This window comes from Neopelma chrysocephalum, unplaced genomic scaffold, assembly GCF_003984885.1.
Source record: "Neopelma chrysocephalum unplaced genomic scaffold, ASM398488v2 Primary Assembly neopelma1_44, whole genome shotgun sequence".
NCBI classification, from domain to species: domain Eukaryota; kingdom Metazoa; phylum Chordata; class Aves; order Passeriformes; family Pipridae; genus Neopelma; species Neopelma chrysocephalum.
In genome coordinates, this window is record NW_020897703.1 from 7598661 (window position 1) to 7626060 (window position 27400).

Genomic DNA, 27400 nt, shown 5'->3' on the forward strand with positions numbered 1-27400 from the left:
ACTGAGGAGAAGGAAAGACACAAGTATATCCATGTACAGAAAAAAGACGCTTAAATTTTCTAGTCTCATGCTGTTTTGAGGGCAAAGGACCTTGTAATGAGCATAAGTGATTTTGTCATCTGCATGTGCAGTCAATCACTTCAAAATGGGTATCAGTACTAGCATTTATTTTAGTTTTGGCACCAGTTCTCTATCAGAGCCTTGGCTCTGTGTAATTGCCAGCATTTGAAACTGTGATGTTACACAGCAAAAGCAGACAAAACCAAAATAATTGTCATCAACGAAGGCTAAGGACATGCAATACTGTGAACAGATCATTCCAGATTTTAACACTGAGTATAAACTGTAAGGGCTTCATTGTCAAAATATATTTTGCAGTAAATCTTGAGGTACATAATATGTCCTGTAAAATAATGATTGTGATGTTTTTTATTTGCTCTCCTTTTCTTAGGAGGAGACGAAAGTATGACCAGAGATGCAAATTTCTGAATCATTTTTCTTTACTGTCCTGCCTCCCTCCTGGAAGTTCTACTGTATTCTTTTGTGCAAACTTCCATTATTTCATCTTCATGTCTTTAAAATATTAATCTAGTGGTTGCTTTTCGGTGCCCACCTGGAGGACTTTTGACATGGCAGTTTGCTGGAAAGCAATAGGCTGTGCCCAACCAGACATTCCCTGGCTATGGTTTGCACTGTACTGCTCCTGACCTCTTACTCAGAAAGTCTGCAGGCCATTTTGGGTTGGTTTAGACCTTCATGCCCTTATGCCTAATCCTTAGGCAGACAATTTATGTCTTTTCCTAACCAGTCAGTGCAGATCCCTGCTGTGCAATTGGTCAAACGTGCTACAAAGCAGAGTACTGGAAGCATAAATACTCGACAGATTACCAGTAGTTTAGCTTTTTTCCTTCCACTCTAAGTTAGTATTAGGGGTGGTCTGTCTGCTGAAGCATGACTTCCTTCAAAAGACATCCGCTTGTGATACATTTTAATGTAAGTGGATACACATTTAGAAATATTTGTTATTAAAACCTCTAAGGAGAAGAAGATGAAAAAAGCAGCAGTAGAGTGCTTGCTAAGTGATGATTTCTTCAAGATTCTATTTCTCTGTACCTCACACCAGAATTTAGCTATCAGTAGTTGAAAAGAAATACTCAAAGGAGCCTCCTGATGTACAATACTTTAATCACCTTCCCTTTAATAGTTTGCATTATGAAGACACATGCTATCTCATAACCCTGCCTCGAGGGCAGTGATGTTTCCCCGTATTGTGTAAATAAAAGAACTCCATAGAAAGCTGACAGGGCCAAAATAAAACAGGTTTTGTGTCTATGGCTGTTCTGATGAAAATCTGACTAATTGAAAGGACAAGTTACAGAAAAAACCTCAGTCTTTATAAACAAATCTGTTGCAACCTACTGAGGTTCCCGGTTGAATGTATGGTGGCCTATATTTAAAGAAATCCCATTACAGGCAAACAAATGCTTGGAAACCTTTTTCTTTTTCTGTCTTTTTTTTTTTTTTTCAAGTCTTCACCTATATGGTCATGAAGGCAGTTGGATGTAATTACCACCATGATACCCGTGTGTGTGGTCTGTGATGCTCGCAAGCCTGTTCTTGTAGCTTGCGTGCAAGTTCGTCTTCTGACTTATCTCAGACTCTTTTATTTGTGACTGTTGCGTCACAAAATGTTTTGCCTGGCATTAGTCATAAAGTGGCAAATGTTTTATTTATTTATTTATCTTTAATCCAAACAAGTAGACCATGGAGTAGCATTTGAGTAGCATTTGAGTCTTTTTTCCTTCTTTTCCCCCTCCCTTTGCACTTGATGCGAATTCTGTGTACTGCATTGAATAGATGCAAGGTCAGGAGGCGTCAACTAAGTACTAATGGAACTGACTTCCGATGCTATTAATGAAAACATGACTCATGTTCTAAGGATTTGCAGTTGGATTCCTGTAACTTTTGGTATTTCTGTTTCATTGTTTTCAGTAATTATGTTTTCCTAGAACACAAAGTGATCGTGAAAGAATTAATATATTAAAAGCAAGAACGGCATATTTGTTTGTTTAAGCTCATCATAGTATGGATGAATTGTATATTAATCTCACAAAAGATTTCTGACACAGACAGTAGATGCACTTGTAATTTTCTTTTGATCTTTCCTGTTCAGAAATATCTTTAGCAGGGGAAAAAGGCAAATATTCAAATAGTAAACATAGGGTGTTTTTGTAGTGAACAGACATTCAGAATTCACATATCAGTGTGAATCAGTTCTCTGTTTCTGAGCAGTTGGAAACAGTAATGTGGTTACAGGGAGAAAATACTGAAAACATCTATATAGTATTTCTTATGTGATAATGTTCAGATTTTTTTTGTTATTGTTGATGGTAGAACTCCTGAAGCCCTGGTTCTTTTCCTTGAGACTGGATAGTCACATGGGGATGAACTCCATGTCCCCATGTCCCCAGAGCGTTGTGGCAGTAAGACTGAGCCCCAGAATGGACTTGAGAAATTGAGAGAATTCCCAGTTCCTTTATGATTTCAGGAAAGTAATTAAATGGAGTCACTTCCCCCTTCTCCTTTTGGAATAGAACAATAAGTTTTCACAATCTTCTTCAAGTTAAGTGTGTGGAGATCAGACTCGCCGGTAATGGCAGCCAAGCAGGAAAGCTGAGAACATTTACTGTTCCTTAGATGACTGCTTGAAGAAGCACCCATATTCAATTCTGATGCCACTCATGTTTTAAGAATAGTTTTGAAACTGGATAGAAAAGTGTGTTTTTATATAAACAGATGTGTAAAATGGGCCGGAGAGCAACAGAACTTTTTTTTTTTTCTTGTTTATGACAGGGAATTGATGAACTTGCTATGCTGTCGCTGGTTTTTCCCTTGGTACAACTTCTGGGAATGGTGCCTTCCCTTTTTGTCTTTGTTGGAAGCCTCTGCTGGATGAGAGAACAGAAGCTTGAGTTCATTTTACAATTTTTAATGAATTATTTTGACATAGTTTGTCTGGTACCCAGGTTCAAGAGGAATGGAAAATTGGCATTTCATTATAAATCCTTCATGATTTGTTGTTTGGATTTTACTTTTGTCCTTTTCAATGTCAGCCTCTCTGTTGCTTCTGTAGTTGTCTGTAGCAGCAAATTTTCCAGTGGCGTTTGTCATGTAGGGATTCAGTTGCCGTTTGTTTGTTTCAACATCTCTCTCATGGTCTTTCATTAAAGGTGAATTAGAAAAGACCTGACTGTATAATGAGTTCTGTGTGATGAATAAATATGGTTTACTGTGAAATCTGCCTTATAAAGGTAAATTCAGGGCTCTGAAAGATGACTTCAACCATGCAGCAGATGTCCTGTGAAACCTGTGCCACCACTTATTTTGGTGCTAGGTCTTGGTTTTGTTTATATGCTGGGACATTTCATGTCTGGGCAGATCCAGTTTATAGCTTCGTCTGTAAATGACTTCTGCATTTTGGCGATTTGAGGATACACTGCTGGTACATCTTGGGTCTGTGGAATGTGTAAGGAAAGGAGCTCTGCACAATGAGCTGCTCGTGGGGCCTTCGTGAGCTGGTGAGCACATGACTCTGCTGGGGCTTTGCCCTTCGTTTTTCTGGCAGGTTGCAAATGAACTGGAGGTATCAAATGGAGCAGGAGCCTCAGTCTTTATAGGATAAGTTGTTTATTTTAATTGCTCTTGTTGTTTAATGAAGATCTTAACATTAAGGCATTTCCTTGGGTTTGTATTTATTTGAGCTGAAGACAAACTAGAGAATCCAGTAGTTCTAGTCTTACCCTACCATTTTGCCTGCCTTGGAGGCAAAAAATGGCAGGTAGCCCAGCTGAAGAATAATTTTTGACCAGTTGCTGCACAGAGTACCTGGAGACCTGCAAGCCTTGCAGAATGGTTGAGGTTGGGAGGAATCTCTGGAGGTCATCTTGTCCAGTCCCTTGCTTGGGCAGGATCACCTAGAGCCATCTGCCCCAGACCATACCCAGATGGCTTTTGAATATCTCCGAGCACTGAGTTTTGGAAGCAGCAGCTTTGGAACTGTTTCCAGCTAAGTTGCTACAGAGAGTGTTAGTGGCTGCCCTCAAACGTTGCAGATGCACAGCTCCCAAAGGACGGGTAGATGAGTTTGAGCTCGGAGTGCAGCCTGCATACCTGTTGGCTCCCGTGGTGACTGAAAACTGACAGAAAAGGTAATCCATGGGGAACATGCATAAATCCAAATAAGCCACAATATTTTACCTGGAAGAGTAAGATTTCTGTTAGACTTGGTAAACTTTGAAGCAGGCACTCCAGCACTTTTGTGTCGTTTTTGTAGTGGTATTTTGTATTACTTCTTTTGGGCAAGGTTTAAGGCGTACTCCTCTAGGCTAGAGGTTGCTTTCAAGACCTGACCTAGAAGCATTCCAATATTAAAATTTTTTTAGACCTGACTAGGTTCCACAGCCTGGAAGAAGAAAACCTTACTGCCAGATTCCCGGAGCAGGAATGTTCCAAAATCATGCAAAGAAACTGAAGCAGCTCACGTATTGTGTTGTTCTTCAAGATGGTTTCTGTACATCTGAATGCTCTACCCGATTTTCTTCGGCATTACAACTTCAACAATGAACCTACAGAGGCCATAGAGAAAAATAAAGTAGCTTTTGTTCTGTGTCCCCTGTTCTCCAGATGTTCCATGCCATCAGGGAAGGGGCAGGGGTCAGCAGAGTATTGCAGTGGGTACTGCTCCCACAGGGGCTGTTCTACTCTAAGTTATAATCGAAGCAGGAATGTGCAGTGATCAGCATGAAAACTCTAGTTGTTGGATGAGTAACCTTTATTTTTTGTTGGAAAAGTTTCCCACTGAGATCATCTGACAGTAAAATGTGTCAAGTTAACTTGTATTTTTATTACTTTGCTGGAAAACTGATAGTCAGGTTGCTAGTGGTGTGAATTGTATTTTGCCATGCTTGCCCCTTCCTCCCCTCTGCAGGTATTCTTGTAGGGCAATGTAAATCTTTTAAATCAGAAAAGCCTTTGATAGCAACTCATATTTTCTGTAGTGTGTGGTTGCACAGCATCTAGCATGATGGTTAACAACTTCTCTTTTTTCAAGTATCTTCTGCATATTCTTGCAACCTTGATGCTGAGAGATTTATAGAAAGATGAAGAGACCAGAGAAGTAGGCAATTAAAGCTGTCTCAGGCTCTGGAACACAGACATGATACATGCAACTGTATTTCTGAATATAAAGCAAAACCAAAATGTTTTGTCAGGTTTTTTTTCCCTTCCATTAATCTAGAGGTTAAAATATTTTTATATTTTTTAAATCTATTGAGGTATTATGAAAGTGGACTTTCCTGGAATTACTTTTTTTAATAAGGAAACCAGATTCATGTGTCTGTTTCATAAATTCTGTTAAGTTTGTTTTTCACAGTAAAGTCAAATTATGAAAGGGCTTATGTTGCAGCAATTTGAGCATTTTGTAAACAACCAGCATCTTGGATGGCCTTAGCCCCACTCAGCTATCGTTCACAATGGATTTTAAAACCTTCGTAGTGTCCCTTGGAGCAGATGGGCCCTATTTCACAAGGCTGTGTAATTCTATCCCATTTTTAGTCTTGAAAATTTTAATTCTGATAGTTTTTTCTCCTTTTGATTTTCAAAAAGTTAGTCAGCTCCAGTTCCCTTATGGCAATGGAGTACTGTCCTTTCATACGTTGTTTCTTGGCCAGTCCCATGTCATGGAGCAGAGAATGCAGGACAGATGCTTCACGCCTGGCATACTCAGCTGTTCCTGAGAATAAAACTACTACGTGCAACTGGCAAGTACTGCTGGAGGCAGCATATGCTGGCTGTTAATGTGTGACCTTTTTGTACTCAGTAACTTGACTAGCTCTACCCATTTAGATTTAAAAAAAAATTGGATACGAAATTTAGGCAACTGAGTTTCTGACTATCAAGTACTGCTTCACAGTAAATGTATTTATCACTGCAAAGCTCTAGTTCTAAATGTAAACTGTTAATAGTTCACTGACCCGTGTGCAGAGGTGGGTGAGTAGCACAGACTGCCAGCCAGGTTCTTGGGGGACGTGGAGCTGCAAGTGATTGAATTACACTGGCTGAAGAAGTTCTTGTCTCTTCAGCTGAGAGTTTTACCGCCACTGAGCCGACGTGCAGCTCAACTGCTCATACACGCCCTACCAGACCACTAGAAAAATAAGCTAAGTTGTGCTATTTTAGTTACTGCAGCCACAGAATAAACTGAGAGACACTGACTGGATGCTCTTCTTGATGGTGCAGCATTTTATGGTTGCCTCAGCATAAAAGAATTATGAATTTTGACTCCTTAATGAATAGCAAAGGCCTTGGAAGTGAGACACACGTATCTGAGTCTCTTGGCTTTTCTTTTTGTTACTCAATCATCCACACTGGGGATGCACTGAAAGTGTTTCTGCAGTAAGTCTGCCTTGCTGCAAAATGGCTTCTTTGGGGCCAGTGCTGTAGAATAATAAAATAAATAAATCCTCTGTGAAGAACTATTTTATACAGTACTTTTCATAACTTAAAATTACATATAGTGTAATTTTATTTTAAGTTCAAAATCTGTTTTCCCAAAAGACCAATCTACTTCACCTTGCATCTTTTTGCTACCAATACTTTCATGGGAGTTAAAGAACTGGATGAAATCTAGTTGTTGAAATAACCTGGTACAAATTCTTACTGTGATTGGCTGTTTGCTGAGCTGTACTTCTGAATAATACTTAAGTGCCTTGTATTTACACACCTGGCTTTCCATGCATTTTATAAAATCACTAAGGGAAGAATGAAAATATTCTAAATATATTCACTACAAATGTAGGATTTATTTATCTTGAACTTCTTGCCTTTTTGAAGAATTTATTGTTTAAATGTGTTTATTCTTCCTAAAGAAAAGATGACAGAGGCAGTTCAAACATATGAGTTGTTAAGATACTACATTTTTGAAGTTTATTGATGAAATAAAAATCAGGATACTTTTTGTGAGTGGTTTTAGTTTTGTTTTAATGAACAAAAAACAAAATTTTTCAGGTGGTAGAGGGGATATTTATTTTTGTGCTCTCTTTGTATATTTTATGATGTTGCTGCTGGACATTCCACAGGGACACTTCACACGCAGCGTTGCTCCTGTTTACAGGCAGTGTTTCCCAGACCTGCTGGTCAGTTGTAGGGGCTTTACTCTGCTAGTTTGGTTGTTGGTCATTAATGAAGTTGTGTGAAAGAGCCCAAACTGATCAGCTCTTGAGGAAAAAGCAGTAAATGTCAGTGCAGTGGCTGAGTCATGTGGAAAAGAAGAGCTAGGTCAATAGCCAGAGAGTGGAAAAAACCCTCTGAATTCAGTAGGCACTGGGCTGGGTGCAGTCTGAAAAAGATCATCTTGGTTTAGGATCTGTAAACAATTAGGTAACACCTGCAGTTGTTGAAGAAACCAGCAAATAGCTCTGTAATTTATGTTTAAGGACAAGCGATGCAGATGATGGCAAACTGTGCAATGAAGTTTTTATTCTGCACCTATGAACTTCAGACATTTGCACATTCATCTTGTGACGTCTGTCAAGGTTTTTTTGTCATCTGTATGAAAGTAATTTTGGGATAGACCTCATTTTTATTTCTGTCTGTGGGAGTAGAGTTTAAAGAATGGATACATATAATTCAGGATGATTTTGCATGTGTCTTTCCAGAAGACCTTAATCGTCCTTAATATTTTATGCATAGAATCACTGACAAAAGTTATTTTTCTTTCTTTGTCTAAAGCCACACAGAGTGAGGAGCGGCTGTGTGCATTTAAGGATCCATATCAGCAGGACCATGGAATCAGTGAGAGCCGAATCTCCCAGGAGAATGGCACAATTCTGTGCATGAAAGGTAGTACCTGCTATGGACTTTGGGAAAAAACACGAGAAGGAGACATACATCTTGTAAAACAAGGTATGGAACAATTCAGTTTAAGAGCAGTAGTTTTACTACTTATTTCATGTTTTGTGATCTAGCCAGCAGATACAAAGATGCACAGTTGCAAAATTAGGCTTCTTGCACATTCTACAAATGCATAATTATAAATTTCCCATTTAGCACTTTTAAATATGAACAGAAAGTTCTTTTGAAATAAATGACTTCTAAAAGAAACCAAAGATACCAAGGCACAGTTGAAGGAAAAAGCACTCAAATTTCTTGTTACTTAGGATGTCCAGAGGCTTGTGATGTCAAGATGACTTTCTTGAATTTCAGTATACGTATTGATGTAATGATAAATTTAACAATAAGTGTCTCATTAAGTAAAAAAATGTATATTCATATTGGTTGGATGTTTGTTTACGAAGGAAGCTCCAGCTGTGCCACAGAACTGTCACCCCCACCAGTAGCACAATTAATTCACTGCTGTTCTGGGGGGGGGAACGATGGTAGGAGGGTTGAAGAGCCTTGCAGTTGCTGGAGTCACGTTGTGATTACCATTCTCAGGGACTCTGCTCTTTGTTACTTGGATGCAAGTTAATTTAGTATAAAACTGAATGAAAGCTGGTATTTACAAACAGCTGTGCAGTTGTACTCCATGTTGTTACATGTTTGATCTGGCAATCTGCTGAAGGAGGCAGACTGACTGCTCACCTCTGCCCCCCTGCTGCCTCTTTGCCTTCCAGACATTTGTACATAAATGACATTTAACTGCCATTGACCATACTTGGGAAGGAACAGTTGCTGCAGGGAGAAAGGGCCTGGTATTAACCAAGAAATAACTGTAGAAAAGTCCAGTGATGTTGACAGTGAGGAGGGACAGAATTTTGAAAATTGTGCAAGAAGCACCAAACTATATAGATGCAGTCCTGTGGCCTAGGGAGGGGACTAGGTCACAATTCATTTAGGCTCTAGACCAGAGGGTGGTGATATGGTCTGTGGTACTAGAGAAATGGGAAATGGCATGCTTGTGCTTTGAGGGCTCAGAAATTCAAGTTTTATCATATTAAGGTGACAGCTGGACACCTCTGATGTTGGCCTTCATTGCTGCCCATGTTTCCTCTCCTTGACTGTGGGAAGTTCTAAAAGAAATTCTTCAGGTTTTGATTTAAAAGGTAGTAGTAAAGTCAGATAAGCAGATTATGATAACTGTTTTCACCCTACTTCGTAATGTTTAATTAGGTAATGTATGGATTTCTGTATATGTGGTGATCTATTTGATAGAACTAATTTTATGCTTCCTTTAAAAAAGGTTCTTTAATTTACCTCTTTTTACAGGTTGCTGGTCTCATATAGGAGACCCACAGGAGTGTCACTTTGAGGAGTGTATAGTTACAACTACCCCTTCCTTGATTCAGAATGGAACATACCGCTTCTGCTGCTGTAGTACGGACTTGTGTAATGTCAACTTCACAGAAAATTTTCCACCTCCTGACCCTACTGATACAACACCTTATAGTGAGTCAAATGTTTCCCTCTTTGCTATTTTGTGGTTTAAATGTTTTAGAGAAAGATGCTTCTTTCATGGTACTGTTAAATGTGAAACCTGTGACCTTTCTATTTATATGCCACGGAGACGGCAAACAGAACAGAGCTTTCACTTATGAAGTTTATCACACATATATTCCACAGTGCTCCACAAAGACTGAGCTAAATATTTACAACAGGATTGTTTCTATAGGTGACTGCTGAATGCAGATTACATTTTCCAAAATGGTCTGTGATCCTGGGTGTTTTGATATTTGGATGCCCAAGCTCATAAGCCTGTGGGGATATTCAGCATTCATGACATCTGTTTAAAACAGGCCAGTAGGTTCATTCACCTTTGGATAGTCTGACCTGTCTGTTCAGTCATGGTGCGCAGGTAGCTTGGAGTGGTAGAACCAGTCCTATATCAGACTACTGAGAATTCTCTCCAACAGTCTTACAGTGCTTTGAAATCTGACTTCTTTCTTTTGCATATCTCTGGTAGGCGTTAACTTTGATATAATATTCAAAAATACTGGTTTGAGCAATGTAATTTTCTGTTATAAAATCAACATAACATATGGATCTAAATCAAGGGATCAAATACTTAACCTCCTGTGACAGAAGCACGATCATAACTAGCAGGCACACTGTTGTGCTGCGTTCCAAGAGTTAAGAACCTGTGAAGAGGCTGAGTTAGTGGCCTAACGTAAACATTTGGATAGCCTTTTCTAAATAAGAATTGTGAAAGAGAAATTAAATACAGTTAGGTATGTAAAGGGAGACACAACTGTTCCGTGTGTTGAGAGTTCTTTATCAATGGAAAGTGTTTTGTAAATGAAGATGTCTTTAACTGGGTAGCATTTAGAGCTGTAGAATGCAAAAGGAATAGTTTGTGTTTAGGAATGATAGTATTTGAATTAATTTGAACGTGAAGACCCCGATGCTTTAATTACTGATGCTTTCAAAAATGGCTGTAGGGTGGAGTATTTGTAAACAAGTGTGATCAAAATGAGGGCTTGGCATACTAAAAAATAAACAGCCTTTTACTGGGAAAGTGCGTACAATATAAATGGGTAAAGAAAGTTGATAAGACATGGTGCCTTTTGGTTGATAAGGCTATTTGTAGAACCAGGACATAGTCACCATTTAGAATCAGTGTCTCAGCTCAGCACTGCACAATTCAGAACAGACTCTTACTTGACTCTTGTAGTAGTCATTGGATTGTGCTCCCCAAATGTGACTGGACTTAGTGTTGTGGAGGGAAATTAGACGGGAGGAAAAAAAAAAGTAAAGATAATTCCTTGTCCCATTCTGTCCCCCCAAAATAGGAAAACCAGGTTGCTACAAAATTACTTGTGCTTTTGTTTCTTCAAGGGTAGAAATGACAGGCTGAATTAATTCAGTTATTGAATGATAAGATCTTCAAATAATTTTTATATGGAATTTTTAATAGTGAAAGATCTTATGTTGATTTGCAAAGGGGGGGGAGATTAAATTTAACACAGTCCTTAATTCACCCAGCTGTAATTGAGTGCTGCAGCATACATTTCTACTGACTCAAACTGTTTTGTATTATTGTGTCACCTTCCATTTTCATAATAGGCAAATCTGGCTTTAGGCATAAGCATAAGCAAAGTAGATTGCTGCCGAGCACAGTTGTCTGTCTGCTTTGACGAGGTTACGAGACTGAGATGGGCCATTCCTGGAGCACGGATGGCCTCATTTGCCACTCTGGTGTTTTAGTTGTAAAGAGATGGAGATGGGCCATTCCAGTAGCATGGATGGCCTCATTTGCCACTCTGATGTTTTATTTGTGAAGCTCTACTATGGTGCATCGGACAGAGATGGGGCTACTCCTGACCCTTTATATCCCGCACACTCGTAGCACTGTGGAGGCAGAGGATACTCTAGGAAGCTGGAAGGGTGAAAGAATGGGTAAGCCGTGGCACACAGACCCCTACAGCATTACTGAGCTCCATTCCAAGTGCTGGAGTCTCCATGGTGCCTTTTTCAGCCCCCTCAACTCCTTCCAGAACCCATTTTGGTGCTGTAAGATTCAGTTTTGCCATCTGAACATTGAGAACAGCACTCTTTCTTTGGCAAAATTCAGTTTTAATGGAATTTTTGGGAAACTTTGTGTTAACTGCTTGGGCCTTGGGCCTTATTGGGCCTTACTTTGTGTTAACTACTTGGGCCTTACTTGGGCCCTCTTCCAGCCTTTCTATTAAAGTTGAGTGCTTCAAGGGCATTAGTAAGCTTAGCTGCACAAGCTGTGGCAATCTGTGTTACCGTACCTTTCAGATAATAAAATTGAACAGGTCACAGTCATATAGGAAATCTTCTGCAGAAGGTTATTTCACTATTGCCTGTGAACTGTAAGAACACTATTTCATCTATATTTTTGATAAAGCATTAAAAGTGTTGCACATTGAATAGTTCTTGAATGACAGAAAGTAATGTATGTGGCCTCCTAGAACTGTTCTTTTGATCCTGGAAATTTCAAAGCAGAGGTGACTGGTGTACAGTTAATTGTGTGAAGCCTAAGTATTTGTAAATGTTTTTCTTCTGATTTTCAGTAAAATCACACAGAATAAAAAGTTCTTGGAATAACAAATGTAAATTCAGCTATAGTTTAAAAACTAATGGAACCTGTAAACACTACTGATGACCTTAGTCAATTTAAAGTTTAATTATTAAGGAAAATTGTAGCTGTTCTTTTTAAAATGTTTCTTTGAAGGCTATATGAAGAATCTGTGGAAACAGCAGAATAGTTAGGTTATTGAGCTAAATCCACCCAGAACAATAATGAAGGAATAAAACAATTACTTTATACAGTCTTTTGGTTGCAATTTTTGTATGACAATTAACAGTGGTGTGTTGAAAGATGTAGCTAGACTATAAATGATTCAAGGAGATGAAAGTAAGTTAAGATCCTAATACGTGTTAGATATAACAAATTATCATTGTCATAAAATATAGCAATTATAGAAATTAAGTGTAATATTTAAGATAATGTCAATGTTGGTTTTAGGATGTCAAAACGTATTTATCGCACAACCATATTTGGTAGAATGCAATAGCTTCTCTTTGGTTTTTTGGTTTTTCGTTTTTTTTAGTTCATATTTGATCAGGGAATAAACACAGGCAATCCATTCTGTTTTGTAACAAGTTTTATTAGAAATGAAAAATAAGATTAAGGACAGACAGGTTCTGGAAGCCTTAAATTTAATCCTTACTGCTTCTTAATGTGCAGCTGGTAATTTAAAACTATCATACATCTGAGTAGTCATATTCTTCCCTTCTATCTTCAAGATAATCCAGGCAGATTTGAGTAGTTGTTGGTTGCTAATCCCTCCAGCTAGAATTTTGCAAATGCTATAGGATGGGTTATAGTCTGGAACCCACAGTCTGGAGGTATTAAAAATGCAAAGACTAAGATAGCTGTTTCCTGATGCCAGGAGAAGCGGTGGTTGGAGCAGGGTGGTTGCTTTGAATCTCAAGATTTGGTTGTGGAGTTTGGAGCTATTGAAATGCAGAAGTTCAGAAACAACCACTTATCCTCAATCTAAGCTTGCACTTCTGGGGAAAAATATACTTTCTTCTGCCTAGCTAAGTCACAAAAAATTGACAAAAAATTTTCTATCTTAACTTCAGCCAGTATATTCATACACCCCTTAACCCTACCTAGTGGGCCAATTATGGCTTCCTGGGTCAGTGTTTTGAGACATGTGTTTACTTTGGCTTTGTCATCAAATATTTAGTTTGAGACTTGCCAAATATCTGCCTCCTATGTCTACAAAATGCTTTCTAAATTCTGAGACTGTTTTGAAGACAAATTCATTAGTTCCTCAATCATTCATAATGGCCAGTTAAATAGAACTTAAGTAGCTAAAGACTTAATGATCTCCCTCCTTGGTCATAGATATATTGCTGTAATGAAACAGTCACGTTAAAATAGCATCAAGATGAAAGCAACAAAGCAATTTTTAATTATTTTTTTTTCCCTCAAGGCTGCATTCCTGGCTCTGCAAATAAATTAATGTTAGAGCAACTGAGTGTTAAGAATGTATTTTTGTATGATATATGGAAAAAATCCCTGGCAGCAACAGTTGAGCATTACTGGTACTTACTGTTGAAAATTATGTAGGGCATTCTTCTCACCAACAGCAAATGGTGGCTGCAATTTTTAGAGGCTTTAGGAAAGTTTTATTCAATAAAAACACTGAGATTTGGATATAAAGAGACTGCCTCACACAGCAAATGAAGTTATTTCTTTATTCTGGAACACTGAAAGATAGGTTTAACTTTCCAGAGGAACATCCTTGCCTTTCCTTGCCAGCCTTCTTGCTAGGTATATAAAATATGTATGTAGAAGTCTGTCTTTAAGTGCACACAGAGTTGTGGGGAAACTTGGATGAAAGCTACCATTAAAAAAAAAGTAATTACCAATATATGTGACTGGGTCAGGTTAATTATGGTGGTAATAAGAGAGTTTTCATTTAACTATTGTTTTTGAGAGGCAGCAGTTGGACTCATGTTGCTGTGGGCACGTGGCCCAATCTAACTCCCTGTGAAGCTGAATTAGATCATGTCAGGCTAATTTTGGAAAGTTGTAACCCTGCTCACTCTCAGTTGTTATCTTGAACTGCTTTTTCCGGAGAGCAGCATCCGATATTAGTTTATGATTGAAATGCATTTACTTCAGCTGAGTTGCAGTATCTGATCAGCTAATTTTGTAGCTGGTGTTTGAGCTGCTCTTTCACTTCTGATCTGCTTAATCTAAGAAAACACTCTGTAACACATTTTCCCTCACCTGCACTAAATTTTTTTTCAGGTGATTTGGATACATAGTAAAGGGGAAATTAAAAACCTTTGCAAGGTGGTAGATCTTGGGCATTAAAAGATGGAGCTGGGACTGATCCACACGAGGCTTAAAACTTGTACCCTTGGAATGATAGGGAGTCGGTCAAGTCAGTGAAGAGATAAGGCATTTTATGTTGTTAATGTACCTTCACTGTGTTATAAGGCGGGGAAGAAATACTAAGACAGTACTTAAGGGCCTTAATATCTCTTAAAAAAAGAAGTTTACTTTGAGACATTTAAGTACTTGATGCAGGAGGATGATACTGTGCCTCCAAGGAATTTACTTTAGGGCACTGTAGAAAATGAAGATGCTGAACTGCTAAAGGAGATACATGTGAATGTGCATGGAGATTTCTAAGTATGTGTCTGCTAAAAGAGATTGTATGTGGAGCAGCTAAGAGAGGGGGAAAACAAAAAGTAGGGATTTTTTAAAAATAATTTTTAATATACTGAATTAATTATGAAATATTTGGATTTTAGCCAGCTGTTGACAAAGTTTTGAACCTTCAGTTGCCTTTCCGTCTGAAATTTAGTGCTTAGTGTTTATTTTTTGCTGTTTCTTTGGTTACAGGAAATTAGTTAACTGTGGAGGGGGCTGTGACACAGGGTGCACATTGCTGTAAGTGCATAGTGATAACATTTTGGAAATGTATTCTAATTAAGGCTATGTCTTGTGTGGTTGCAACTGAGGGCAAGGTGATAGTATTGTGAATTAGTGGAGGGCAGAAAAAGTAGAAGTGAAAGTTGTTGCAGGAAGCAAAGTATTAAAGCAATTTTTTTAGAAATTCAAGTGAAAACTTTAATTTCCATGGAATTAGTGGAATGTTCCAAAAGTCTCCCAAGATAACTGGTAATGCTTGTCGAGTAACTTCAGTTTCCCATTAGAAATGAATCTATCAAAGCCGGATCTGTTAAAGATTGTCGGTAGCAGCACTTACTGTTTTAACTTCTGAGACATCGTAGTCTCCTGAGATTAAACTTGCATCTTTACTGAATTTAAAAGTAAAGCTTTGATGTCAAATTGGAGTCTGAATATGAAATATTAGCTGTGAAGGCAAAGCCTCCTCAGAAAACTGTACGTGTAAATTTTTTCTCTTACAGAAACATTTAATCAGGAAGATGAAATTGGAGTGTTTTACTTGCACTGGCATTGAAATATTTTGAAAATGTTTTTAAATTTTGGTTATGCACCAAACCCATAAAATGCTGAAAACTGTGTTAGAAGACCAAACATGTTTATTTGAAAAAGGAGAAACATTTCAAGTATTATTTTTACAAAAAAAAAAAAAAAGCTTTGTCAAACTAGGAGAGCTGTACCAGGTCACCACAGGGCTGTGCCAGCAGGAATTACTGCTGTGTTATGACCCATAGGTCTGAGAACAAGGAATTTGCAAAGTTCTTTTTAAAATCCGCTGAAATCTAAAAAAAAAGCTTTTTGAATGCAAGGTGGCATTTTTGTCTTTATCTTGATGTTGCAATATAGTATGTTTGTGAAGTGTTACAGCTATATTTGCGCTTTGTTTCAGAGGGCTTGAAGATCTCTATTCTTCAAGTAGATGTGAGAATAACTTCTGGCTTATTCATTTGATATAACTGTCTCATCTTCATCTCTGTCATCTTCGAAGTATCCTGCATATTTCTAGTACTACACAGCAACTATTCACATTTAAGGTCTAAAATGAAGAAGGGAAAACAAATTTTTTGAAATGCAATCACTGTTTTTTGACACCTTCAGTAATAGTGAAAATGTACATTTTAAGCTAACTAATGTCTGTAAATAGGTGATTCACAGTTCTTTTATCATATGCGGTTCCTGAGGTGCTAATTTGCATCTTGACTGGAAATTAGTTGCTTATGTTTTATGCACAGTTTAAAGAACTGCAAATATCTTTGGGTAATACAAATATAGTAAATATATTTTTCCATTTACAGGGAATGCTGAGTATTGTCAGACTTTTTTATGTTGTGGTATAATAAATTCAATGTCATAGTTAGTAGATATCTGTTGTGACAGTGTGCATGGAGGCTTTATTGTGAATGCCTTATACACCCAAGGTAAAAGTAGATGAGACTCCTAACAAAAATACTCTTTGCATCAAACAATGCATTGGTGGAAAACTGGACTGTAAATGAAAAAGGTAGCGGAAAGGAATCGTTCTACCTTGGAGAACAGACAAGGATGCTGTACTTTTTATGTCTTTATTCAGATGCTGCTATATGCAATGAAATACATGTGTACAATATCAACATTATTCTAAACAAACTCTACAGTGCTATTTAACAACACAAATAATTTGAGAAGTAGATAGGAGCTCTCTGGAAGGCAGATTGACATATCAGTGCACATTTGGGTGACATTATAGATCAACAGGCTTTCTGATGGTGTAGTAGTAGTAATAGGCTTCCCCCAAAATTTCAAGACTGGGTGCTGTAGCTTTTAACACTTCAGAGAAAGTTAAAACTACAGCACTGTGGAAGCTACATCACTTTAAAGACTTGTGAATTTGTTTAGGTAACTCTACTCAGCACAGTATACTGAGTGAATTAGCCAAGATACTTTACACTCAAGTCATTGACAAGCAAAATTAAAACACTATTTATGTTTTGTGGATGTTATACTTGTCTATGCCCCTGTGCTTTTCCAAACAACGTTTATTTCCTCACCGGCTTTGTTGATGTCCTGCTTTCCCTGTCTTGTCATGCTCAAGGCTCCTTGTGGTGAGCCGGAGTGGCAGAAATGGCTGTGCACAGGCTGCTCCACGGCTGCAGCTCCTGACAGAGGGCATTAGCTTCAAAATGCTGCAGTTGTATCTCCCCGGGCAGGCTGGAGCTGCTGGGCTTGCTGAGAACACTGTTTCTCATAACCCCCTTTGTCCTGCGATGTTACCCGAGGAGCATTCCTCATATTTGATTTTTAGCATGGCTCTACTCTGGATTTCCTTAGCAATTTTGAAATGAAGGGAGTTAAAAGGAACGAGAGCTCTGCGAAGTTTGGTTATAAAGCACTGGTAGGTGTTGCCAGCTACTACTAATAATCCCCACCCCATGGCCAGTACAGTAGCAGTCTTTGTCCACAGACTACTGACATAGTAAGAGGCAGACGTGGGACTGGAGCTGTTAAGTGCAAAATACAAGATCACTTATAACTATCAGGTCTGTTATTTACTGTTCAGTGCTATTCAGCTCATCTGTGCAGAATAGTGTTTAGATCATGGAAAACCTTTCATGTCTTTTTCTTGCTTCTTAATTAGACTTTTTCCATGAGCCTCACTTGTTTCTGTCCTGTGTGCTAAGTTCGGTGACAAAAATCTAATCCTATATCATGGTTTTGTTGAATGCATTTTACCCCCTTGAGTTTAGAACAGATACAATTTATAAAGAAAGCTTTAGGGTTTTGGCACTTGACATACCCTTAAAATAGCCTGTTAGCCCGGCTGCTTTGCAGTGATACCTGAGTTGCATCTATAGCTCAGCACAATGGGACCCAGCCTCCTCAGAGGAGACTGAAAGTCCAGACAGACAATTCAAATATCTTGGCTCTTTACAGTTGGTCATTAATCACAGTTCCTTATTGAGCTTTTTCGATAAATTTTTTTTTATTTATCTGAAAAACATTGTGATCCAGAAAATCCAATACAGTACTTAACATTGATTTCTGGCTGCTTTCTTTATGATGTAGCATATGTTGCATCCTCAGAGAGGATGCTCTCTGGAGGTCAAAATGCTAATGATACTTCAATCTGGCACAATCCTAGGAGCTGTAGGTAAATAAAACATTTGTTTTTTAACAGTGTGGTAAGTTGTTTCTAAGGACACTTGAGGAATTACTTTTAAACAAAGCATTTAAAGAGCGAGAATTATGTAGGTTAGCTGTCAGGTGGCTCCTGCAGAGGCAGGTGCAGAGCAGGCAGTGAGCAGAGATAGCCACGTTCCCCCCAAGCCAGGGAGCAGAAGCTGCAGGGCAGCACCATGCCCGGTTGGATCTGGCTTGCGGGAGCTGTAGTCAAAGCCTGAACTCGGGACTGTCTGTGCTTATCTTTGTCTCTATGCACTAAGTGACTGTTCTTTATGTGATTTGGTTTCTTTCACAACTGTGCTGTTGGAGCATCTTCTGTTGGGAGTATAAAAAGGGTTAGGAGCTGTACTGGATAGAAACTATAGTTTGTCCTTTCCCTCCATTGTATCAGACAAAATATCTCCTTGTGGACGGATACTGGGGATCAGGGTTTTAAATTAGTTTCCCTTACAAAGGAAGGCTAATGCTCTTTGTATTAATAGAGTGAATGGCAGATGCAGGTAAGGGCCTCAGTTGTTTGGATTGTAAACTTGTGACTAACTCTTGAATGCTGAATGTGAAGTTTCGTAACTGGGATCTGTGTCATCCTGGCTATACACATCTCCATTATTTCTGAAGAATTGAGCTGTCAGGGCTGATTTGAAGTTACCTGAGGTGATCTTTTGACTTTCTGGGTAACAGAACCTGTGTGCTTGGAAAACAAGGAGTTCATAGAAGATCCAGGGGAACCAATGCACACAGGAAAGCATCACGTCAGTGTGCTCCTGGTCAGAACCCCTGGTTATGCACCCATTGCAGGTGTTTTCAAAGCTATCACTTCCAGGATGGAATAACTGCTATTGTTGCTGTCCAAATGGGAGAGACGATGAAAGTATATTCACTGAATTCTTGGTGAAGATTCCCATGAATGTAATTGTACTTTTTTGCAAACAGGGGTTCAAGTTGATACCAAAAACCTGTTTACATTTGTGTTGGTTGTGTAACCAAGAAAGCTTACTGTTGCTAGTAGGGCAGATTAGGGTGAGGGGAACTTGTGAAAAAGTTATAAGAAGACTTATATGAAGTATAAAGAGTAAAGTTCCTCAATCCATAACTACTTCTGTATAGTATTTCTTTGTGTCTTTTCATTTTATCTGGATATTTGGTGGTGTTACTCTTCCCAGTCACATTGCAGTTTTGTTCTCTTTCTGTGGTAGGTTTGGGAATGTTCCTTCCTTACGTATTGAAATAGCTGTTGATGTATACCATTCACCATTATTATTTTTGCTGTTTTGTATTTAATAAATAAAATGAACGGTGCGGTGTTGCTATGGACACTAATACGTAAGCATAGGAGTTGGTAGACGGAGTGTTGTGTCTGGTTTTGTGTGACAGAGACTTTCCCTTGTTGCAATTCTCATTAAGACTGAATTTTGTGATAGGAAATCTGATTTTTCATGTCAGCTGTTAGAAATCTGCGGATTTTTTGTTGTTGCTTTTTAGCTTCCGTGTTTTCAATATCAGAATAGGTGTTGATCTTTCTAAAAACCAAACATCATCAGGTTCATGTACAGTCCATACATTTCTTTCTCAGAAGTCTGGTTTGTTTATCAGTGTTTTATTTTTGGAATACCAAGATGTTTATTCTGTAACGCATTTGTTAATTTGAAAGAAACAATATATTGATTAGTCTTAAAGTCTTACTGAGTTTTACCTTATTTCAGTTTATTTGTGTAGTACACTTCTAAACTTTAGCTGTATAGATATGTCTAGAGGGGAGAAGTTAAGAATTCAATCTCTAAGGGCAAGGAAAGATACTGAAAGAGAGAAGCGTGAAGACTTTCTATTGCCTTAACTTTTCTTTTTTTTTTTTTAATGGAACTTTAGCATTTTTTCTCTTCTTTTAGAGTAGAAAGGTAGATCTGATATTTTCTGAGAAGTCTGAGGAAGGACTTTTTCAAAGACATCGATACTGAGTTGCAGAGAGATAGGAGATTGTGATCCAGCTCTTTTAAATTCCTTTGAAGGTTTCAGTGAGGTGGATTCCGTATTTAAGCACTACAGTTTTGTGCATTTATTTTAAAGGTTGAGCCTAAAAAGTACTGCATATATGTTTCTTGATGTTAGGCCAATTATCTCCTAAAAGTTTGTGAAATATCTGTGAGTGATATTAGACAGCTTTTGACTTTGGCCTGGATTTTGCCTTCCTTGAGACTGGCGGCATGAGGCTCACTTAGAAACTGCTTGCAGGCCTGTAAATATTATCTGAGACTAGCAAAAAATTCCTTTCTCAGACATTCATATTGACTTCAAAACTGTATATACTTTGAGCAGGAGTGTAAGGTATCCTTGCCTCCTGTATAAAAACACTTCTCACTTTTGTAATGCTGTGACAGGAAATAAGTGTGTTGGAGCTGTAGCAGTGAAAGTGATTTTTTTTTCTATGCCAAATAAAAATATTTCTATTTATCTTTGAGTGATGGTTCAGAACCCTGTCTATCGATCTGGATGTGTGTGTCTGAAGGAATACCCAGCTGATATGTGCTCTAGACAGCTGGACCATCTGTATGGAACCACTGAGATCATTGTTGCTTGGTCATAGTTCTGTTTCTCCTATTAAAGCATTAACTCACTCTAAAAGTAGTGATGTGGGATGCACAAATAGAATTTTAAACCCCAGTGAATTAGTACAAATGTTGTAAAACACAAACACAATTTTTATACATGTATTCTTTTGACCTGGGAGGTTTTACTGTTTAAAAAAATTAAAACTGAAACAACACACACACAAAAACTTCAAAAAGAAGCAAAACCCAAAACCATCCTCCAGCAGAAAAAACAGACAAAATAACCCACAGGCACGGAGAAAGTACCCACATTTACACCAACAGCAACTCGTGACAGGTAGACATCCAAACTGCAGCAAATACAAATTGGTTATATTCTAACTGCTGTTCTATTTTCCTCCATTTCTATTCTCTGAGGATAAAATTGCAGTGAGTAAGGCAAAATGGATGATGCTCTCTGAGCCACAGTGAATTACCCAGAGCCATGTTCTTCCTTTGAATGCAGGTCCAGACACTGTTGCTCCACAATGCTGTGGGAAAGCAGAGAACACTTGGTGAAAACTTACTGCAAAATAAAGCATGTAAAGCCACAGGAATCAGTAATAGATGAACATACAGAAAATATTCAAACTGTTGTTCAAAAAGTTTTTTTAATGGCTCTGAAGAGTAATCTGAGTTCTTCTGCCTTTATCTAGCACTGTTAGCAGATGGATCGTGTCACTTGTTACCTGTGCAGGGGAAGGTGGAACGTGCCCCCCACCACATGAGGGTTTGGGGGAGCAGAGCCCCGCACACACCTGTGTTAGACACTCCCAGCTGTGGAGCCATTCATAGCATCTTCGGAGCAAACTAAAAATGTGTGGGGGTGGAATAAACACAGACTGTAAACCAAAAGCATTACACATCTCCGAGTGCTGTGCCAGGCACTCCGGGAGGGATGCTGTTCCCAGGCCTCAGAGCTCCTGCCAGCAGTGCCTGTACAGGCGCAGTGGGAGAGCCAAGGGAGGTGTGGGCTGACCCTACTCAGCTTTGGAGGGTTAGATAGGAGACAACTTCTGTCCAGCACTAAGAGGATAGTTAGTAAGTAATAGCAGTGGGAGAGGGTGCATAAAGGAAAAGGTTTTAAACTAATTTAAGATTTCAGTGTATAGCTCAGGTATGCTAACATTAGTTTTCCTGGTTTTATACAGTTAAATATTTTTGGGAATTTTGGGGTTTTTTTGTTTCGGGTTGGATTTTTTTTTCATGGAGGATTTTTTTTGTATTATTTTAATTAAGACTGAAAACATCAAGCTCTACTATGGGGAGAAAATTTTCATAATAGTCTTAGAGTGTTAGATACCTGCTGTGAAAACAATAATGATTAAATATTGCTAATGGGGGAAAACTCATAAATTGTGAATCCTTAATTTCACTAGATATTCCAGAATAAACCAAGTGAAATAAGGTACTAAAGATATCAGTCTGAACAGGTTCTCCCAACTCTGCTGACCTTGATCCTACACTGAGCTAGTGTGTAATCTGTAGGAGACTACTCAGAGCAGGGAGTAGAGGTGAGCACAGTCCTACATTTAGGAAGAGTCTGTCTGTCACTGTGCCGTGCTTACTGTGGAACAGAAGTTTCCTATAATATAAGGGAGCACAGCACTAAGTATTTAATTAGCTGAGGTCATATGTCACCTAAATGTTCATCACAGATATGTGTATTTTATGCCTGCACACTTTACGTGTGAATTTATAGGTTGATATTTGAACATAAACTGGTAAATTTGGAGTTTCTTCTAGCAGCCTGTATAAGAATTAAAATTACCACTTTTTAGGAATTTAGAATTTCTGCTTAAGCACAACCTGATGAGTAGCTTAGCACACCCGGGGCCACAGTGATGACAGAAGTATGACATGAATTTCTTCACCGCCTTAATGTATTTGTAATCATTGTAATGGGTTATCTCAGTAGCAGTATCTTATTCCCAAAAGTGCTGTTGGCACGATGCTGGCTTGTGGTATGATGGAGCCCTCGAAATGAGATTACAAGGCAGGCTTTTCCATTCCTTCTAGGTGGTTATAAAATGAAACAGTTACCAGGTAGGTGCTGTTAACAGCAAGGTTTTTTCCTCCGAGAAGCAAATATGTTCTTGCAAATGCCATCGTCTTCCAGCTGTAGTGTAACTATGTTTTGATTGTTTGGTAGAAATGTGCTCTAGTACTTGACAACTTGCTATATTATTTCAGTGAACTGGGCTCCTGACAGACCTCTCCTAGATTTGAAACCTTTAAGCAAAGGGAAGTTAAGGAAGAAAAATAGAAAGTGTATTTTGTAAGCATCATGGAACTCACAGAACACTTGGATTTCCTTTTTGAAAGGATAGATTGGGAAACAGAACTCCTGTCTAAAACAGTAATAGGACAGTACCTGCTCAGAGGCATAACTGGTGTGATTACCTGTCAATTGTTAGAAGGAATAAGCAAGGAAAACAAGCAAAAACACCCCAGAAAACAACCAACCACCAAACCATAGTTCAGGCTGAAAGCAAAAAGTTGATTATCAATCATAAATTCTCATTTTTGTCCTGGTTATGCATTTTCACTTTGATGGAGCTTATAGTGATTGAAGATGTCTTAAATTTTGTGCGACCAAACAAGTGTGTATTAAGTGTCTTCACTGAAGTGTAGAAATGCTTTGGTGGTGTCCAGTTGGAAACCAGAAGAATCACTTGAAAACCTTGGCTATGGCTGCATGTATTTTGTGATGGGTTAAAGCAGGAACACCTGTCAGGAAGAAGTCAGTTTCAAGTTTAACTTTATTTTTTTATTTCGCAAAAGAAGGTTTCTACTTGTTTAATGAGACTTGAGGTTTTTACCTTTCATTTAACAGGATTTCACGGTACAGTCAGGATTTGAGTAAATCGGATTGACAGAAGACTTCTTTGTATTCAATTTTTTAAAAGCTTGCTTTTTCCATTCTAATTTCTACAGTATCTGTGTAAATAAGTGTCTTGTGAGCGTATCAGTCTCAGACTTATGGTTTAATTGTACAGTGTCATTAAAACAGCTGAAACCGATGCTCAGGGCTGTGACAGGTTCAGGGACTGATTTCAGAAAATTTTTCATTATGTGGAATGTATTTATAAAGTAAAAAAGTTACAGAAGCCGTATCATTCACTATGTAAAAGTTTTATTCAATCTGTGAAGTTAATCTAGCAATCATGCAGATTCCAACATCATTAGCAAGTCAGTTTCATAGGATTATGAAATGTCTCCTCTGACCTATTCAGATTTGTGTTGAAATATTTATTCCTGGTTTGAAACAAGTTTGTTACTGTAGGGCAGACAGAACGTGTTATACAAGTGAAGTCAGCTGTAACACGAATTGATAGCTTTGATACCAGCCTTTGTACTTGATTGATGTATATTTATTTTGGCAGGGATGTTGCCTTAGATATGGTCCTTCCTCCCTTCCCATGGTCTCCCCGTTGGCTTCCGTACCCAGCTCCCTGCTCAGCATAACCGCGGTTGTACGGCACAGCTGTCGGGGCACCGCTGGGCTGGAACAGGCACCTGGGAGTAGGAGGCAAGGGATGCCTGAGCTGGCACTTGTGCTGCGAGAAACGAACATCAAACGATGTCTGTATTTCATCTGAAATCAAGTACTTAGATCTGTAGAAGGATTTTGCATAAGTGCAAACTAAGGATTACTATTTATCATTATTGCCTTTTTCATCTTCATGTTATTATAAAGTAATCAGAATAACCTTTGAAGTTAGGGAAGGTACTGTTTTTCCCATTATATAACTAGCTAACATAAAGCACAAAGAGGCAAAGTAACTTACCTAAGATCAGGATATTCAGTAGCAGAGCCAGAAACACAATCTGAGTTTCTTTTTGTTTTATAATTCAAGTTCTGGAAATTTTTTCTTTCCTTTAGGAAAAAAAAAAGCTCATTTACGCATATCTGACGTGCACTTGTGTGCCCTCATACAAGATTCAGTTTTCTGTTTGAAGAAGGTCGCTCCAGCTGGTGCCTTGGAAACAGAAGCTGTGTGTCAGTGGAGCCTATTGATTTTGCTGGGGTCCTCCTGAGGTTAAAGCCTTTCTCCTCTCTGGGCCATTCTCGCTGTTTCAGCTCCTGCCCTGCCGAGTGCCGGCCCAGCCGCTTGCTGCCTCCTCTCGTCTCTGTTGGCCTTGTCAGGTTTCCACAGCATTTTCTGTCCTTTATTTCACTCTGCTCAAGGATGTCCCCAAATCGCTGCATCTCGTACCTGTGAAGTATCTTTGAGGAAGAGGTTCTTCCTGCCTGGAAGGCAGCTGAATCTCTATTTAAGCAAGGACAGGATAGAGGGTAGTAGCCATTGTAAGGCCTCTCAGCTGGGGAGGAGAGGTGGCTTTCAGCAGGAGGCAGGAGAGGTTCAGCTGCTCCGCTGCCCTCCTCCACTCCCGGGCGTGGACACACGGTAGAGAAATGTAACGATTATTGTTATCTTAAAGTTACAGAAAACTTTTAAAATATTTTTGAAGTCCTAGAAAAAGAATCTGGTAAAAGTTAGAAATTATATGTTCATATACAGATGATAACTGGGGAAAATAAAAGAGAATGAGGGAGGATTAATGGGAAAATGGGACATGTACTGTCATGTTAGACCCTCTCCTAAACCACGATAGGAAGAGCTGGAGCAGATGCATACCTTTTAGAGTACCACAGGCATTATTTGAATTGGCATTAGCCAGACAAACACAGTCTTTAGTAACTGTGAATGTTTCTAACATATCAGACAGATTTAACTCACAGATCTGTAACACAGGCTTTCAAATTTAAAATTGCAAGCCCTTTTACATATGAGAATGTATGCTATACTGAGTTGTACTGGAAGTATAAAAAATGTTCTTGAATTAAAGCAAGTAGGAAAAGTTAAGTTTTAGTACTAAAATACTTGCTACACTTGAGGATTACAGTTAAGGATTACAATATTAAGCTGATTTAGAGCATGAGATCTGAAGTACTAGGACATAAACCAAAAGTGCAATGAAAGGTTTTGTCAGAACTTGTTCTCACCCTGTTTGTATTGATCTTGGGTTTACACTTGAAACAGGTTGGCTGACTAAAATTTTGCTATAATTCAAATTTCACTGTATGCTTACGGAAATGATTTTGAAATCAACACTCTGTACAATCATGTCCATTAGATCAGTTCGTTCTTTGTTGCCCATTGCTAAGGTTGACAGGAGAGAAGTATTCCTGAACCTGTCAGAGATGTGAAGCGTTATTGACAGGACATTAGTGCTCATTGTCCCTGCCCACACCAGAGGGGAGTGCAGAGCTGGCAATGGGCAGGAGCAGCATCGGCCTCACTGCCAGTAAACAGGCACCCGCCGTTCCTCCAGGGTGCACCCAGCAAGAACCTGCTGGGACAGGCCCAGACATCCCACACTGCCTGGGCTTGGCTCGGCCTTCCCACTGAGCAAATGGCTGGCAAGGGGGGGACCTGGTTTTGTAGGAGCGAGGGGAGCACGGCCGGCTGGTAAACAGCATTCCTGGGCTTCAGCGCTCCCGAAGACTTGGAATATGCGGGCACATGGGATCAGAGCTGCCTTTTCTGAAAGATGAGGGGGGTTGGTTGTTTGCTTACCCATACAAAAGCGTTTCAGTGTTTTGATGTAATTTTTTGGGCTCTATTTTTAGCGCCTGGGAACGTTACAAACATGAAATATGTAGCCATTGAGCCTGTTGAATTTAAAAGAACTTCAAATGTCTTTAAAGAGGCTCTCCGAAGTACTCATTTTTTTCCATTGCAGCATATGTATTTTTTGATCCAGTGTTTTACAGAAGCTGGAAGTGTGCCATTATGGTAAAGCTGGTGTTGCTGTTTGGTTTGATAAGCAGTAAGTCCCGTTGGTCCAAGATTAATATAAGGGAATAATGTAAAGGTTGTTCTCAGCCTTTTTATTAAAAACATTTCTCTGACTGTTTTATTTCAGTATGGAAGATGTCCCCACTATGTGGTTAAGTGCTCAAATAAGCTTTCTGTTACACTTGAAGGCAAGGTTGAGGTGCACTCAAAAGTAGCTTGCCTATGGAAGCGAGGTATTTCTCTTACCTCTCTAGTAATCAAATATTTATTGGTATATAGGGAATTTCAGAGAAGATAATCTAAATTTAGTTTTGTGATCGAATTGCTATTTATTCTACATACATGATGATTGTAAGAGTCTATTCAGTAGTGTTAGAAATAACACTGAAGATCCCTGAACTCACAGAAGAAAAGGCAGAACAGGAAGTTTTGTTGGGTTTTTACGAACTTGTGAATTCCTTCTGTACAAATGTGACAAGCTGCTAATTCACCTCTTTGTATCTAGTCATCAAAGAAAGAGCAGGTAGGGATTGCATAACCCACTTCCCTGCCAAGAAATTACCACTCATGCTTCATTTTTAAGTTTCATGTATCAGTACAGCCTTCAGTATTCAAAATGAACAAAAAGGGCCAATCTCATACCCACAGCCTGGCTCCAGACTGGGTGCTTGGGGGCAGCCAGTTCGCCAGAGGAGGACAGAGGTGCTGGAAGGGATTACACCTCTCAGACTGCCTTGACACAGGGACAGCGAGGGAGCCTCCTCTTCCAGACAAAGCTCAAGTACAAATTGCATTTTCCAGCAGCAGATTTTTGAAAGAGATCTGCCCACTGAAACGCTGCCATCACGAATGACTGACTTCTAGCTGTAGCAGGATTTCTCTGGAGCATGTTA

General features: G+C 38.9%; 1 protein-coding gene across 4 annotated transcripts in view; it reads left to right on the plus strand.

Annotated features, from left to right (window-relative positions):
* The window catches only part of BMPR2 (bone morphogenetic protein receptor type 2), a 108227-nt gene that overhangs the window by 45445 nt on the left and 35382 nt on the right, over positions 1-27400 (plus strand). For all 4 annotated transcript variants that reach the window (XM_027678282.1, XM_027678283.1, XM_027678281.1 and 1 more), the window contains 2 exons: positions 7789-7962; positions 9265-9444. In XM_027678282.1, the coding sequence (XP_027534083.1) occupies positions 7789-7962; positions 9265-9444 (354 nt within the window). The remainder of the gene's footprint in view (positions 1-7788; positions 7963-9264; positions 9445-27400) is intronic.